This window comes from Carettochelys insculpta, chromosome 4, assembly GCF_033958435.1.
Source record: "Carettochelys insculpta isolate YL-2023 chromosome 4, ASM3395843v1, whole genome shotgun sequence".
NCBI lineage: Eukaryota > Metazoa > Chordata > Testudines > Carettochelyidae > Carettochelys > Carettochelys insculpta.
Genome location: NC_134140.1, coordinates 7,280,957 through 7,296,149, shown reverse-complemented (window position 1 = coordinate 7,296,149; position 15,193 = coordinate 7,280,957). Strand labels below are relative to the sequence as shown.

General features: G+C 42.8%; 1 protein-coding gene across 3 annotated transcripts in view; it reads right to left on the bottom strand.

Moving 5' to 3' along the window:
- SLC4A11 (solute carrier family 4 member 11) overlaps positions 1-15,193 on the bottom strand; it is a 173,834-nt gene that overhangs the window by 91,875 nt on the left and 66,766 nt on the right. For 2 of the 3 annotated variants that reach the window (XM_074991656.1, XM_074991658.1), the window contains exons 4-6: positions 15,132-15,178; positions 8,934-9,165; positions 7,272-7,353 (exon numbers count right to left, since the gene is read on the bottom strand). In XM_074991656.1, the coding sequence (XP_074847757.1) occupies positions 7,272-7,353; positions 8,934-9,165; positions 15,132-15,178 (361 nt within the window). The remainder of the gene's footprint in view (positions 1-7,271; positions 7,354-8,933; positions 9,166-15,131; positions 15,179-15,193) is intronic. The other variant, XM_074991657.1, reaches the window with a different exon arrangement.

Here is a 15,193-nt window from a genome sequence, read left to right as displayed (position 1 = left end):
ACAGCTTCTCCTTCTATGCATGGATATAAACAAAGCCTTGCCTACAATTACTGGGCAAACAATGCAGCAGAAATTGATCTCCCAGGGGTCAATTTAGCAGGTCACTACTAGATCCACCAAATCAACAGTTAAGTGTGCTCCCGTTGCCTCTAATACCCTACCGGAGTGAGAAGAGTAAGGCTATGCCTACGCTACGAAATAAAGTCGAATTTATTAAAGTTGACTTTAACTCTGGGTTTTAGAAAGTCAGAGTTGAGTATCCGCCCTTGCCCACAAAGTCGACTGAGTGCATCCCCACTGAATCGTCAAAGTTCCACTGTTAAAGCAGTGCATTGTGGGGACCTGTCCCAAAGTTTCCTCAGCCCCATAGTATTCTGGGGTTTTTCCATTGGTGCACTATGAGAAAAAATTGTCCCACAAGTAGTTATGGGCGTGAGATATCTTCCCACACTGCATTGCCCTCATTCCCCTCCTGTTGAACGCAAGCGGCCATTTTTCAGAAGGAAAGTAGGGAACCCCAGGGGAAGAAAACCATGACAACAGGCTGGTCAACTAGTTATGCCCTGGTGAAAAAATACCAAACACTGTAAGAATCTAGATCAGCATGAATAGGGAGAGACTTAATATTATTCACAGATAAGGAAAGTAGGGAATCCCAAGGGAACGAAAGCCGACCATGTGGTGGGCTTCAGAGGTTGAAGCACTCTTCGAAAATGTGCTCTGAGAGCACGCAGCTGGCTGTGTCATGTCAGCAGGTACCTCAGTTGTCTCCTGGTGAAAACACCTTTCACAAGGCAGGGAACCTTCAATCCCACTTTACATTTTTTATGTTAACAGTGGATTTAAACCAGACCACATGCAGAAAGTAAGCACAGAATCCTGTCAACAGGTACCTCTGTGTTTCCCCCCCACCAGCAAAAATGTAGCAAGCAGGCCACTGCTGAGACTGTGGCTCCCCCAAGCCACACGTGTGACAGGAGAGTACTGGAGCAGTGTGCCAAGGTGTGTGCGCGCATGTGTGAACGTACACATGCAGTCACCTGGTTTCTTATTGGGGGGAGCAGCCCAGAAAATTTACACTGCCCCCTGTGGGGACAGCCCACCCATATGGTGTGCACAGGCGGGAGGGGGCAGCACTCAAAAATGGGTGTGGCCAGGGACTAGCCCCCACAACTGAGCTCAGCTGGCAGGGGTGAGCTGAGGCTCCTGTTGACATGGCACAATCACCTGGTTTCTTATTAGCCATCCCCCAGGCATGTGTAACCTTACAGGGAAAGCCAACCCCCGAAAATCCTTGCAGTGGGGATAGCCATCCCCCTGGTGACAGCTCCCCCAAAATATTGCCAGCCGGGGGGAGCCACCCACCCCACCTCCACAGTGTGTTGCCTTACAGGGGCTGGCCAGCCCCCTAAAATCTTTGCCATGGGGGGAAAAAAAATATATCAGTCCCCCAGTGCTTGGCGAGTCCCTGCAAAATGTGAAGCACAGAAGCCTTCATCCAGCACAGGCCAGGTCATGCTGCAGTCTGAAAGCATGGTCTGTATGGCACAGCTGGTGCGATGGGGAGGCTGCTAGCCATGTGGTGGGGGTGGGGGGTGTGGGCAGCTAGCCTGCCAGCCGCATAGTGCCTGTGGGGGATCGGGGGGCTACCCTCTACCAATGTGCAATGCAGAAAAGAAGTTTCTCAGCCTCTTCTGCTACATTCTGTGCAGGTAAGACACCTTCCCCAGTACAGGGAAAGAAATGCCACACCTCTGTCTGATCCCAACAGCCAAGCTGCCGTGTGATGTGCTGGGGGCTAGCCCGCCAGCCGAACTGAGAACCTAGATTTCCTGATGGTTCCATGCTGTCTCTTCCCAAAGTGGTTAGATGCAGCTGTCATGTTGTTCATAAAGAAATTAATTCAAAACATCAGGTTTCCTGTTTCCTACTTCCTGCACATCTGAAGAGCAGGGGGGTGAAAGTGGACAGCATGTACATCTTTGGGGGCATCATGGGATACCTCTGGAGGCCATTAGCACTGGTTCCTCACTAGCATTAATCTGGCCTTTTAAATTTGAACTTGGGGGTTACACCACCTCAGCTGATCGGCGCAAGAACATCGACCTTGGCGATCCTTAAATTCAAAGAAATGGTATTCGCAGTAAGTACAGTCGCATTGTAAAAATCAAGCTAAGTGTCTTAAAATCGACTTTCTACTCTAGCGTAGACACAGCCTAAGGGAAGTGGATGGAAGAGCTGCTCCAGTTGACCTCTCTGCAGTGGGGATACCATGGCAATTTGACCTAAGGCACATCAAATCCAGCTATGCTATTCAAAGTGATGGAGTTGTGTATCTTAGGTTGACATTGCCCCCTAGCATGAACCAGGCCCAAGTTACGTAAAACACCACAGATGATGTTAGCTACCACCCTTACCCACGTACCTACTAGTTCAAGCAAAACATCCTTATCCATTGTTCTGTCATCCCACTCTTATCTTATACAGGGGTAGCATGTTCCTGCTGGACCATTCCTTAAGTTTACATAGCTACTTAAGAATCCAGTGTTCCTGTACTCCCTTCTCAGGTGGGGAATATGCTCACCTGGGCAGCCAGTATCTAGTGTATTACTTTCCCAAAGCAGGCCTACTCTGGTGCAGGTCCTTTGGTTCCCACTGTTAGTTATGCCTAGTACTCCAGCAAGGCCTACAGATTGGTGAATACTGGGAAGCCCAGTTTTATGCTAACAGTAGGCAGGCCATCTAAAAACGGCGAATTGATTGGAAGACTGAATCATAGGACTGGAAGGAACCTCAAGAGGTCATCTAATTCAGTCCTTTTTTCTGAGGCAGGACTAAGTATTAGCTATTTTGGACTATCCCGGAGCGGTGTTTATAATTGGAAAATTTTAAGAACAGGTTAGACAGATTCCACTCCCTCCCTAGGCAATTTATTCCAGTGCTTCACCATCCTGACCAGAAGTTTTTCCTAATGCCGAGCCTAAATCCCCCATTGGTGAAATCTGATGTCATTGCTTCCTGTCTTACCCTTAGAGTTCAAAGACAACAATTTTTCTCCTTCTTCCTTTTAACAACCTATACTTGAAAACTTATGTCCCATCTCAGTCTCCTCTTCTCCTGCCTAAAAAAAAACAATTTTTTTTTTTTACTCTTCCTTCACAGGTCAGGTTTTCTAGAACTTTAATAGTTTTTGTTGCTCTTCTCCGGACTTTCTCCAATTTCACCACATCTTTCCTGAAACAAGGTCACAGAACTGGACCTAATGCTCCAGCTGAGACCTAATCAGTGTAGAATAAAGAGGAAGATTTATTTCTTGTGTCTTGCTCACAATATTCTTACTAATACATCCCAGAATGACATTTGCCTCTCCCCCGCCCTACTGCAACAGTGGTCCATCATTGACTCGGGGTTAGACTGTGTTCCACTATGCCCCCAGATCCCTTTCCATAATACTCCTCCCCTGACTCTTCCTCCAGTCATTTCCCCTTTTCAGTACGTGTGGAACTCACTGCTTCTTCCCAAGTGTATATTTTGTATTTGTCCTTACTGAATTTCATCTTATTTTCTCCAGATAATTTTGAATGTTAATCTTGTCCTACAAAGCACTTGAAGTCCTTCCCAGATTGTTACTATTCACAAATGTCATAAGTGTACTCTCTAAGTCGTTATCTAAAGCATTGGTGAAGATACGGAACAAAACCAGACCCAGAAAGGACTGCCTGTGAGTCACTGATAATGACTCTCTAGGAACAGTTTTTCAGTCAGTTATGACTCTGTCTAACAGTAGTTCCATTTAGGTTTATTTCCCTAGTTTGATTATCCTTAGTTTGAATATTATCAGATACTGTACCACATATACGGATGGGACTTTGATTGAGGTAGGGGTGGAAGAAAAAGCTTGTCTAGCTCTCTCATTAAAATGAATGCCATTTATGGACACTTTATAGCTCAAACAATTAACACCACTGACACATCTACATCAACCCTCATGACTTGAAAGTGGGGAAACAGAGCTAATCAAGCTCTGTCTGGAAATGAATCACAAACATTCAGAAAGAATACATCACCATTCTCTAGGTAGCACTATAACTATATTGCTTAAGCCATGTTGTAACGGACATTAAAAGAGAAACACAGGTCTCTCTCCCAAAACAGTTTCTAATCTAATTTGCAGCCTTGATAGCATTAGACCTGTATGTGGCAATTTCTGGGTGTGTGTGCACTTTTTTTTGTAACTGCAGACAATTTTTCAAATATAAAGGAGCTCAAAATCGTCGTGCAATGAGTATGCATGAAACGTTAATGAAAAATTTGACAGGAAACAGCAATTAGCAAAATTATTTTGTTGTAACATACTAAAAGTTTACACTAAAATGTTTTCTAGAAATTGCTTGCTGGGATCTTGCTGTGATATCATAAATGATAAACAATATTCCAAATATTTGTCCCTTTTCTGTTAGCCATCAAGGGCATGCTGGGAAATGTGGTCCCTTCCCTGCTCCAGGGCCAGCTCTCCAGGGCAGGGAGCTGGCCAAGAACCTACAGCTCCTAGGGTGACTGGTATTCCCACATCATGAGCTGCATGATCTCTCTGCATATCGCAGCAGGGAGGAAGGGAGACAAACTAGATACACTGGGGTGGGGTAGGGGGTGTTTGCATTCGCACCCTCCCTGCATACAGGCCTGATTATTATTATTTACCATTTGTACTATCATAGGGTGGAGGAACTCTAATCCCTGACAAGGACTTCATTCTGCCAGGCACTGTACAAACAGATGGAGTTTACAGCATAGATGCTTGTACCCTTCTCTTGATCACATCAGACAGGTGCCTATTTCTGCAGATAACTCACCTTCAAGTTAGGGACTGGATGCAGCTGGTAGTTGCACCCTCTGGGGCAAAGTGGGAAGGGTGCTCAGGCCTGCACCCCAAGCAAAGGTGGAGGTCAAGTTTAAAAGGGCCAGGGCCAAAGGCTCTACTGGAACCTTACTGCTTTTCCCCACCTCACCTTGCACAGAGCAACACCACCAGCACTTCAAAGGGGTCCAAAGCTCCAGCTGCCATGTGGCCAAAGCAGCAGCATCCAGAGACACAGGCCCCAGGAAAGGTTGGGCTCTGGGGCCTTTGCCTGCCCTCATCTCCCTCCCCTGCCTGCAGTCAGCAGGCCTGTGACTGTGTGATGTGACAACACTTGGTAAGAAAAGAAAAGAAGAGATGTCTTAGGGTTTGCCAGAACTGTGAGGTGCCAAAAGTGATTATTTCTGGACAGACATCCTGCAAACGGTGCACACCATTAGGGAGTGAATACAAAAACATAAAAGCAGTCACACTGTTCATTACTAATGGATTCATATCGGGTTCTACCCTCTGCTGAAAGGATGTCAGCAAGCAGGTCACCACACTGTTTACTGCAACAGACCCGAACACTGCGGCCATATATATAGATCTCTCTGCATATACCGTCGTGATAAAGCTACCTGTTCTCCACAATCAAGTCACCAAGCAAACGCAGCACCTAACTCTGCTTCCAAAGAGAAAACCCTTCCACTACGATGTAACAAAGATGAACCCTGAAAAATTCTATTTGCGCAGTTGCTTAAAGATAGTAAATACTTTCTGCTACAGGTAAGTAAAAATATCAGTCTTGACATGTTTCAGTCACTGACATGTATGTGATCCAAAAATATTTGTACTAGGGGCCCAGCAGGGCTGTGAGCAGGATTCCAGGCTACAAGCCCTAAACACCCTGTGAAAATGCACTGTATTATGATCTCACAATTAACTTCCATCCCCCCCCAGAGTACCCTGGACAGGGACTGATTAGCTTTGGTTTAGACACAGCTTTAAATGTAATTGAATCAGTAACACTTAACTTACTACATTAAAACAGTTATGCATCCAATACCCAATTGCCTAAATGGGAGGTTTTATAAACATGTTCTTCTTGTAGGTGAATCAGAACATAATAGTATGAGTACTTCCATAGGACAATGCTACAAGCTAACTTGCTCTTAATTTCATACACCAAATTCATACCAGAAAACTGTGTAATATATAATTACCTCTGAAGAGTCACTCTCAGTAGCACACTCTCTTATACAAAGGTTAAGAAACAACAACAACACAAAAAACCCACCTACAACAACAAAAATAAACCAAGCACACACACGCCACCACACACACACACAAACCAAAGCTCTGACAGATTTATGAGGCAAGAACAAACATGATAACAAGGATTTGTTGGCAGTTTTCAAAGATGAGGACAAATTTTACCAGAGGAATGGAAATCCTCAATGCCACCACAATACCCACTTCATTTTGAAAACAGAAGACTGCTCTCACCCTCATTCACTCTTTATGCAAGCAAACTATGTACATCTCTCAGTCTTATTCTCCTCTTGATACGGTAGCATTATTGCAGAGGGTGAATTCTAAAGTCACTTCCCAGATCAGTCAGTGACTTCTAGATTGATAGATTTGTAATGCTAGAAAGGACCAGACTGATCATCTCATCTGATTTCCCGCATAGCACAGCCCACAGAATTTTACTCAGTGATTTCAGTCAGCCCAATAACTTGTGGCTAAACTAAAATATACCTTTCATAGAAAGACCAAGTCCTAAACAAAAGATGGCAAGCTCCATCTCTTGGCACTACCCTTGATAACCTGTTTCAATATTTAACGTACTCTCACTGTTGAAAACCTTGTGTCTCACTTCAGCTTCCAGGCCCTGATCTCAATACTCCTTTGCCTGACAGATTAAACACGTCTTTGATACCAGATTTCTTCCCTCTATGCAAGAAGTAGGCATGCAATGATCCAATCGCCTCCTAATCGTCTCATAGATATGATAAACAGATTGAGCTATTCCATTTTGCAAACCAGAAGCATATACAATTTTTCAATAGCCTTTTAAAACTGTGCATACCAGAACCGGACATAGTATTCCAGCCGTTGTTTTTTTAATACCAAACAGAGAAAAAAAAATATCGTGCAACCTTTGTTAATTACTTAAACTGTCCGTCTGTACAATGGGGAACATTCTAAGTTCACCATATCAGTGCTCAAATGTTTAATTCATCCATGTTTGAAAAAGCGATTCAAGACCTTTAGCTAGCAGGCAGTGCAAAGTATTGTATGTGCATGAGCAGGCAGGCAAAAAATTCTCATTTATAAAAGTGAAATACAGATTGTTTTGTTTACGTTAAAAAAATGTCTCTTGTTCTAAGCAGCCCGGAAAATATTTCCATTAGTCTGATAAACTTACATGATACAGAGCCAGGACTGTTGATATTGAACCCCTGTGACAGTTGCTGTGACCCCCTGAATCGTATCCGATAGGAGGTGAACTGGGGAAGAAAAAAAAAGAAAGACACACTTATAAATGTACTGAAAATTGGAACTATGAAAAACTGCAGCTTCATCAAACCAGTTTCATGCAGCGTTCAGATGGAAAACACCATCTAAGCACTGGCACAAATACCACTCTTTTATTCACTTATCTGCTGATTAGATTGCTGCACAGAAGAAAAAAGGATAAGATGGAAACAGTCAGCCTGATGTTTTCAAATGCTACCCCTAAAAGACGTTTCAAGAGCCAGGAGTGGGAATGTTCTTTTCCTGGTAACAAAGGTGACAGCCAGGCTCTCTTAGAAGAAAAAAAAATAGTTAAGCTGAATCCAGTTATCCAGAGACAAAAAATCTTGTCCTTTGTTTGGACTATTTTACTCCCATTGCTTGATTTGTGAAACAATTTGTAATTTTATGCTCACTTGTCATTGAAAAAAATGCAGAAAAAAATCCGTATTACATATAGCTCTAAGTTTTCAATATATAGGGCAATGCCTCCTCTTTTTTCCCCTGGCCTATTCTTCCTGACCAAACCACCCCCTTCTCTACCAATATTCCAGTCATGTGTATTATCCCACCAAGGCTCTGTGACACCCCCTATGCCACAGCTGTATTTATTTACTAGCATTACAAGTTCTCCCTGCTTATTCCCCATATTTCTTACATTTGTATACAGATAACAGATACCAATTTGATTTTACCCTCCAGTTCTGCCTTGCATCCACATATAAATGAAAGAAAGCTTAGCAGGAACATACGTGCTACTCACTCAGGAGTCTGGTCTAATTAAAGCTGCGAATGCTGTATTTTACGTATAGTCACAAACATTTTATTCTCATGATTCCAAAATGCAGGAGGTTGCCTGTAATCCATAGTTCAGCTAACTCTGAAAGGCTAGCTCCCCATTTATTGTCACAGGACTGAGTAAAACAAATCGCTGACCCTCATGTCTTAGGTCATAGGACACCTAGTTGCTCCTATATCATCATAGTGAATTTGTGGAGAAGAGGAATTCTCTACTGTCACTTTCATTTGCCCAAGAAACCACATTAAATGGTTCTAAAGGAAGCTCTCGCCAGGTCTCCTCAACTGGTTAGATGTTGGCAACCATAAGGGATTTCAGCAGAGCCGTAGAGGAATCCACAAGCACGTGTCAAACTCAGTGATTTTAGACTTAGAGTACCAGTCCCAAAGGGGCCCTAACAAACACGCTTTTAAAGAAAGAGAAACACAGCAAATCAAAAGATGAAATACAAAGATCACTTCAATGCTGATGACCTTTCCCTTCAGATGGAGCCAGTATGACTAAAATGACAGTACTGACTTCATGTCTAAGTACAAAATGTTTCTTAACTATTCAGACAGAACACAACATGGGATAACTCAGCTACTGCATTAATAAGTGGCTCATACATAAACATTGCCAATAGTATGACAGATAACATGGGGGCGTGCGATCATAGAAAACAAGCAGTGAAAAGAATGGCCAAAAGAAAAAAAGCAATTTAGTTGTTCATAACAGTCGAAACACACAACTAAAACACAGATCCAGAACTACAATAAAGGAAGAGGTGGTTACCATTCCCTTCTCTTGGGGCTCCTGAATCAGTGAATAAAGTGCTCATGATTTTGTCAAAGTTGCAGGTGGGCTCCATGTTGTCGGAATCTTCAGCGAAGTGTTTCAGCATCTCTCGAAGGACATCATCCAAGGAGGTTGCGGTCTCATCCAGTATGATGATAGCTCTGGCCAGGAACCCATCCAGGTCACGGTGGGCTCTGACTTCTTCCTCAAAATTCTTTAATTTCAGGTACTGCATTAGGGAAAGGTTCTCATTAGCCTGGGAATGGGGAACCCTTTGTGTATCAGGGTCCACTGACCCACCAAAAGAAAAAAATAAATCAATAGTGGGCCACACATGTTCACCTCACCTGCTCATGTTGGGAGAGGAGTGGGTACAAGAGGTTTCCCCCCATGGCAGGGTAAGCCAGTGCTTCTTACTCCATCCCCAGGGATGAGAAGCCCCAAGCTTCAGTATCACTTCCTAACAAGAGAGTTGAATGTGCGTGGCCCAGTAGATCCAACCCAGAGACTGCAGGTTCTCCAGCCATACATTAGACTTTTCTTACTGACACCATACCTAGCAATGAACAACTAGAGCACCTGATCGCCTGCATAATTAGTCACAAATATGCAATTCATTCAGACTATAAAACTGAAACTCAAGATTTCCTGCCATACATCAAATAGGACGTTAGGAGCTCTCGTGCTCAGACAAGTCAGAGCTAGAGACTGAGAACACAACCAGGTTTGCTGTGGTATCTGTGATAAATCCATAAACTGGTTTTTTTTTTGGTTGAATAATTCAGTTATCAAACTAAGGATCCACCCATGTTCCAGTTCATGGAAATTGTGGGTGCTTAGGTACAGTTTAAAAAGGTTAAAAAAAAAAACAAAAAAACAGTACGCAAACAAATAATCTAATAGATACTGCTATAGATTTGTGATTCTACTGACTCTTCAGGCACTTTTGTGATAAGGATACCTATAATCATAAAAATTGTGAATGTCACCAGTAAAATAAATGGACACGGTTCCTAAGCCCCATATTCTAGGCCTTGAGGTTCACCTGATTTAAAAAAATACTGGCTTACAACATTAGACTTGAAATACAAAATGTCACAGCACACTAGTACTGGAAAAACTGCTGACTCATTACCACACTTACACAATAAGCCAATTGTTATATTAATATGGTGTGTACAAACATTCCAGTGAGCAGCATAGAGAGCAATATAAACAAGTCATTTTCTGTATGAAATTGTATGTTGCACTGACTTCACCTGTGCTATTTTTGTAGCCTGTTGTGAAACTAGGCAACTCTCTAGATGAGTTGATGTACTCTCTGGAAGACCTCTGGGTACCCCCAGGAGTATATGCCCTCCTTAATGAGAGCCATTTGCTTAATGATGGGAGCGCTAGTCTAGGTGTTGGCAAACTTCCTGAGTGACCTTGGGCTACCTCTTAAATTGAAGCAGGCTGGGTCCGCATGATGGGGTGATGCCAATCTAACCACAGTGCCACAGCAGCGCCACTACAGTTCCTGTAATGCAGCCACACTGTTAAATGGAAATGGTGGCTGCTTAGCTCAAACTAAATCTGCTCTACGAAGAGAAAATTCACTTAAGCACAAAATGTTTGCAATGCAGCGGTAATTAACTTGTCAAACAACTTCTATGTCACAATGGGATGCTTTATGCTGGAACCTTTCTAAAGAAGGCTGAAAAAGCCTCAGAACAAGACAGCTGTTATACAAGGAAAAGAAAACTTCTTTATGCTCCTGAAGTGCAGTTGCAACATTGCAAACCAAAGTTGTCTTCCATTGTAAGAGGCAAACAAAGAGACTTTGAATGTGTTGTGTTTACAGGAATGAAAGAACAATTAAAATTGCTTTCCTCCTTCAAAAGTGATATCCATGGCTCCAAGGCCAACAACAATAAATGCAAATTCTGTGCACAATCCATAGAAAACAGAGCTCAAACACTTAACAAGGTCCCAAAAGATGTTCAACATCTTTATTAATGACCTGGACGAGGGACTGGTTTGCACCCTCAGCAAGTTTGCAGATGACACAAAACTAGGGGGAGAGGTAGATACGTTGGAGGATAGAGAGAGAATCCAGGAGGGACCTGGATAAATTGGAGGACTGGGCCAAAAGAAATCTGATGCAGTTCAACAAGGAGAAGTTGAGAGTCCTGCACCTGGGGTAGAAGAATCCCAAGCATTGTTATAGTCTGGGGGCCAACGGGCTCAGCAGCAGTACGACAGAAAGGGACCTAGGGGTTCTGGTGGATGAAAGGCTGGGTATGAGTAAACAGTGTGCCCTTGTAGCCAAGAAGGCTAACGGCATACTAGGGTGCATTAGGAGGAGCATTTCGAGCAGATCTAGAGAAGTAGTTATTCCCCTCTATTCGGCACTGGTGAGGCCGCATCTTGAATAGTGTGTCCAGTTTTGGGTCCCCCAATATAAAAAGCATGAGGATTTGCTGGAGCAGGTTCACCGGAGGGCACCAAAAATGATTAAGGGGCTGGAGCACATGACCTATGAGGACAGGCTGAGGGTTTTGGGCTTGTTTAGTTTACATAAGAGAAGACTTAGAGGTGATTTAATAGCAGCCTTCAACTTCCTGAAGGGGAGCTCGAAAGAAGAGGATGGGACACTGTTCTCAGTGGTGTCAGATAGCAGAACAAGCAGTAATGGTCTGAAGTTGAAGAGGGAGAGGTGTAGATTAGGAAAAACTACTTCACCAGGAGCTTGGTGAAGCATTGGAACGAGTCGCCTAGAGAGGTGGTGGATTCTCCATCCCTTGAAGTTTTTAAGTCCCGGCTGGACAAGGTCCTGGCTGGGATGACTTAGTGGGGGTTGATCCTGGCTTGAAGCAGGGGACTGGATTATATGACCTCCTGAGGTCCCTTCCAGCCCTATGATTCTGTGAACTTTATCTATTGGGCCACCACTACTTTGGTGATTACATCTGCTCACAACTACTGCAAGAAAGTTTCAGACGGGTTTCCAAAAATTTATTCTCATAAGCATTACTACTTCCTGGTTTTCCCATTTTCAGAGTTGCTTGAAGCAATTAACTCAATTGACTGGGGTTCTCAGAAGCAGATTCAAACGCTGCCAACAATATGTTTGGTGTCCGATTCTCATGCTTGACAGGGCATAAGCTGATCACCAGCTGGAGGCAAGAGAAACATTTCCTTTCAGTAGATGGTACAGGACTACACAAATGGCTACATTATAGGAAGGTGTGTGTTCCTCTCAAGTATCTGCTCTGAACCACTGTCCAAAACTGGATGCTAACATATGTCTCAACAGGAAAAAAAACAAAAAACAATTGCAATTCCCAGAGAATCCGATGAACTCAAAACACTAAGTATCCAACCTAAAGCTCTCACTTTTTCAACTGGAAAGCAGGCATTCATATTGAACTCTTGAAAAGTCACTGTAAACACAGAGAATTATTTTGTTAGTCTTTAAAGTGCTACTGACTGCTTTTTTGTTTTTATTGTAAACATGCAGATTTGAATGAAAGACAAATAGCTAGCAGTGATCAATGCTCTGCATGCAACTTGGAGCAGGGAGATTTAAAAAAAAAAAAACAAAAACACCACAGTTCCTTCTTCCCATACCTGCTGAGAAAGCACATTCAGCATTCTGATTTTCCCTGCCAATAGCTAGTGACACAAACACCAACAAGAACCTAAGGAAATGAAGCTCTGCTGCAGCTCTTTGCGCTGCCATCACCTGTAACACGGGTGATCAGAACCTGCCTGTGCATTCTAGCAGGGGAAAAAAGTTTTTGAATATACTTCAGTGAAAAGTGCCCAGTCATTAAATGAACAGATCTTTCCAATTCTACTGAGAATCACCACGTACTCTACTTGTGCACTGCTCAGTCACCAAGAGTTGCAGCAGGGGTGTGGAATGAACCTTACTGAACTGAACACTATGGATCATGTTTTCTGCTACCCCTGCATCCACTGTCTCTTCAACTATACAGTCACCTCCAGTAGATGCAGACGCTTTGTGGTCTTTGGGCAAAACCAAGAGAAGGGGGGCTCCAGGATCAGAGAAGGCGACTTTCGCAAGGGACGGAATAGCCACTCCCTTTGCCTACGTCAAAATAGGAATTAAAGTCAACTCTGCTTGCTCCTGAATGGTCAAGAGGAGGCACATGGTCCCAGCCAGCCTGGCAGGTGGCTGGCAGGGGAAGGATGCCCTGGAGGAAAGCGGTATCTTTCTGCAAATAGGATGGTGACATTTCTGAATGGGTTATGCCTGGGAGAGACTGCGGCTGCAGAGGAGGATCAGCGGCTGAAAAGCAACTCTCCGTCCCTACTCTGAGCAACACAAATAACTTGATGACCTGTGACATTTTGAGGGCTGACTGCTCCGGCATTCACAGGGAAGGACTAACCAGAAAGGTGAAAATTCTGAACAAAAGTGAGGATCCAGTTTAAAAAAATAAATAAATAAAAATAAAGTAAGAGGTTTGGGGAAAGGGGAAATATATCCACTCACTCTAGGTCAGCAGTTCTCAACTCACAGACCAATCAGTACACAGCTGCAGCCTCTGTGACATCCTCAGGGACATCCAGGTAGTTAAATATATAGTGTGTATGATGCCTTGCCCTCCCCTTTAAACCCAGAGAGCTGCATATGCAGCTCACAAGGGTAAACAGGTAGAGAACCCTGTTCTAGGTGCAGCTATGACTTTTATTTCCATCACATCTGAGCACAGCATCACAAGCCCTTTGAAGCAGTCCTCCTCTGGGATCAAGCAAACTGGCTACATAATACTTAATCCTGGACAAAGTATAGATGACAGATGGAATAATAATTAGCAATCGTGACCTAAAATCGTTTAGGTGCTACTTGTATTCAAATAGGCAAGATACGTCTTTCAATTAAAAAAAGCAAACAAGCTACCATATGTTCATCACTGCCGTCCTGATTTCGTCTTTCTAAAAATGAACCCACTTTTTGTTAAAATTTTTATGTTAAGAGACTACTTGTTTTATTCTGTTCAGTACCAAAAACATTTTAGGGTATTTTTGTTCAGAGGGGAAATCTTAAACTATTTAAAAGACCCAAATTTCCAAACATGGGTGCCTGAATTTCAGCATCTAAATATCCTTTTAGGTATGTAAATACTACATTAACATGCCTAAATACAGATAAGGTTCCAGATACCCAAAATGGCACTTACATGTCTAAATACAGATTTCTGCACATAAAAGCACCCAAGCTTCAAAATCTGACCCAAAATTAGAATAGTTTTAATAATGACATTCACATAATCTACTGGGTTAGCCAATGCAAAGGGCTAGTGAGTCAATGTCAGAGATCCTGGGCAGACAGGAAATTGGGGAATGAGTCAAGAAGATTCGGAAAGAGAACTCCATGAACCTAGACTGTCTCTCTTGCAGGTTATAGATCCCACAGGATTGCCAAGATTATAGATTGTAAGTAATACTGAGTAAATTTCTATTTCCCTTGCCACATGCTTTTTGGTTGATTTAGCTATTTATTAAGTTGTTTGTAGTAAAGCAGTTTCTACACAAATTCATTTCTCTGTTGGCATTAGGATATTATGGCCTCATAACTAAACTCAAAATAAATGCTATTTGACAATAATCCTATTTAGCTACACTGCTTCAAAGGAGTTCACTACCACCAAACCTCCTGAAGGCAGATCTGATTAGCTGGGATAAACAGAAAACTGAATCACACATTTACAATGTCTATTGGGTGCTTTTGTTTTTAAGTTTAAGGCAAGCTAAGGATACTATATTGCCGCATGTAAGTTTGGGACCACCTTTGAAACAGTTTAGTGAGAGCAAATGATGAATTAATATGGTATGGAGGTGTGTTGGGAAAAGCCCAATAATGAGGACTGGGGTGATGAGTGCCACTGAACCAAACTGTTAACTCCATGTATAATGGACATCATTTCAAGCCAGGGAATGCTGAAGCAACCTCCACACCAATAAGGACGTTAGATGTTGATGGCAAAATAAACTATGTTTGGAAAAGGAGGGCAGTACACAGCTTTTTGGATGCAAATAGATACACAGGTAATCAGGATGAGGCATTTAATGTCTTCTGATTAGACCAAACAGAAGAAATGATCAATCTTACTCTATTAACATATTACCAGCTACAGGAGCAAGTTAAAAGGGAGTAACCAGCTGAACAAAATTGTTACTTACCTTTCTAGATGTATGTAATAAAACACAGCCAGCACTTTCGCTTTCTACTGGAAAAGAAGATG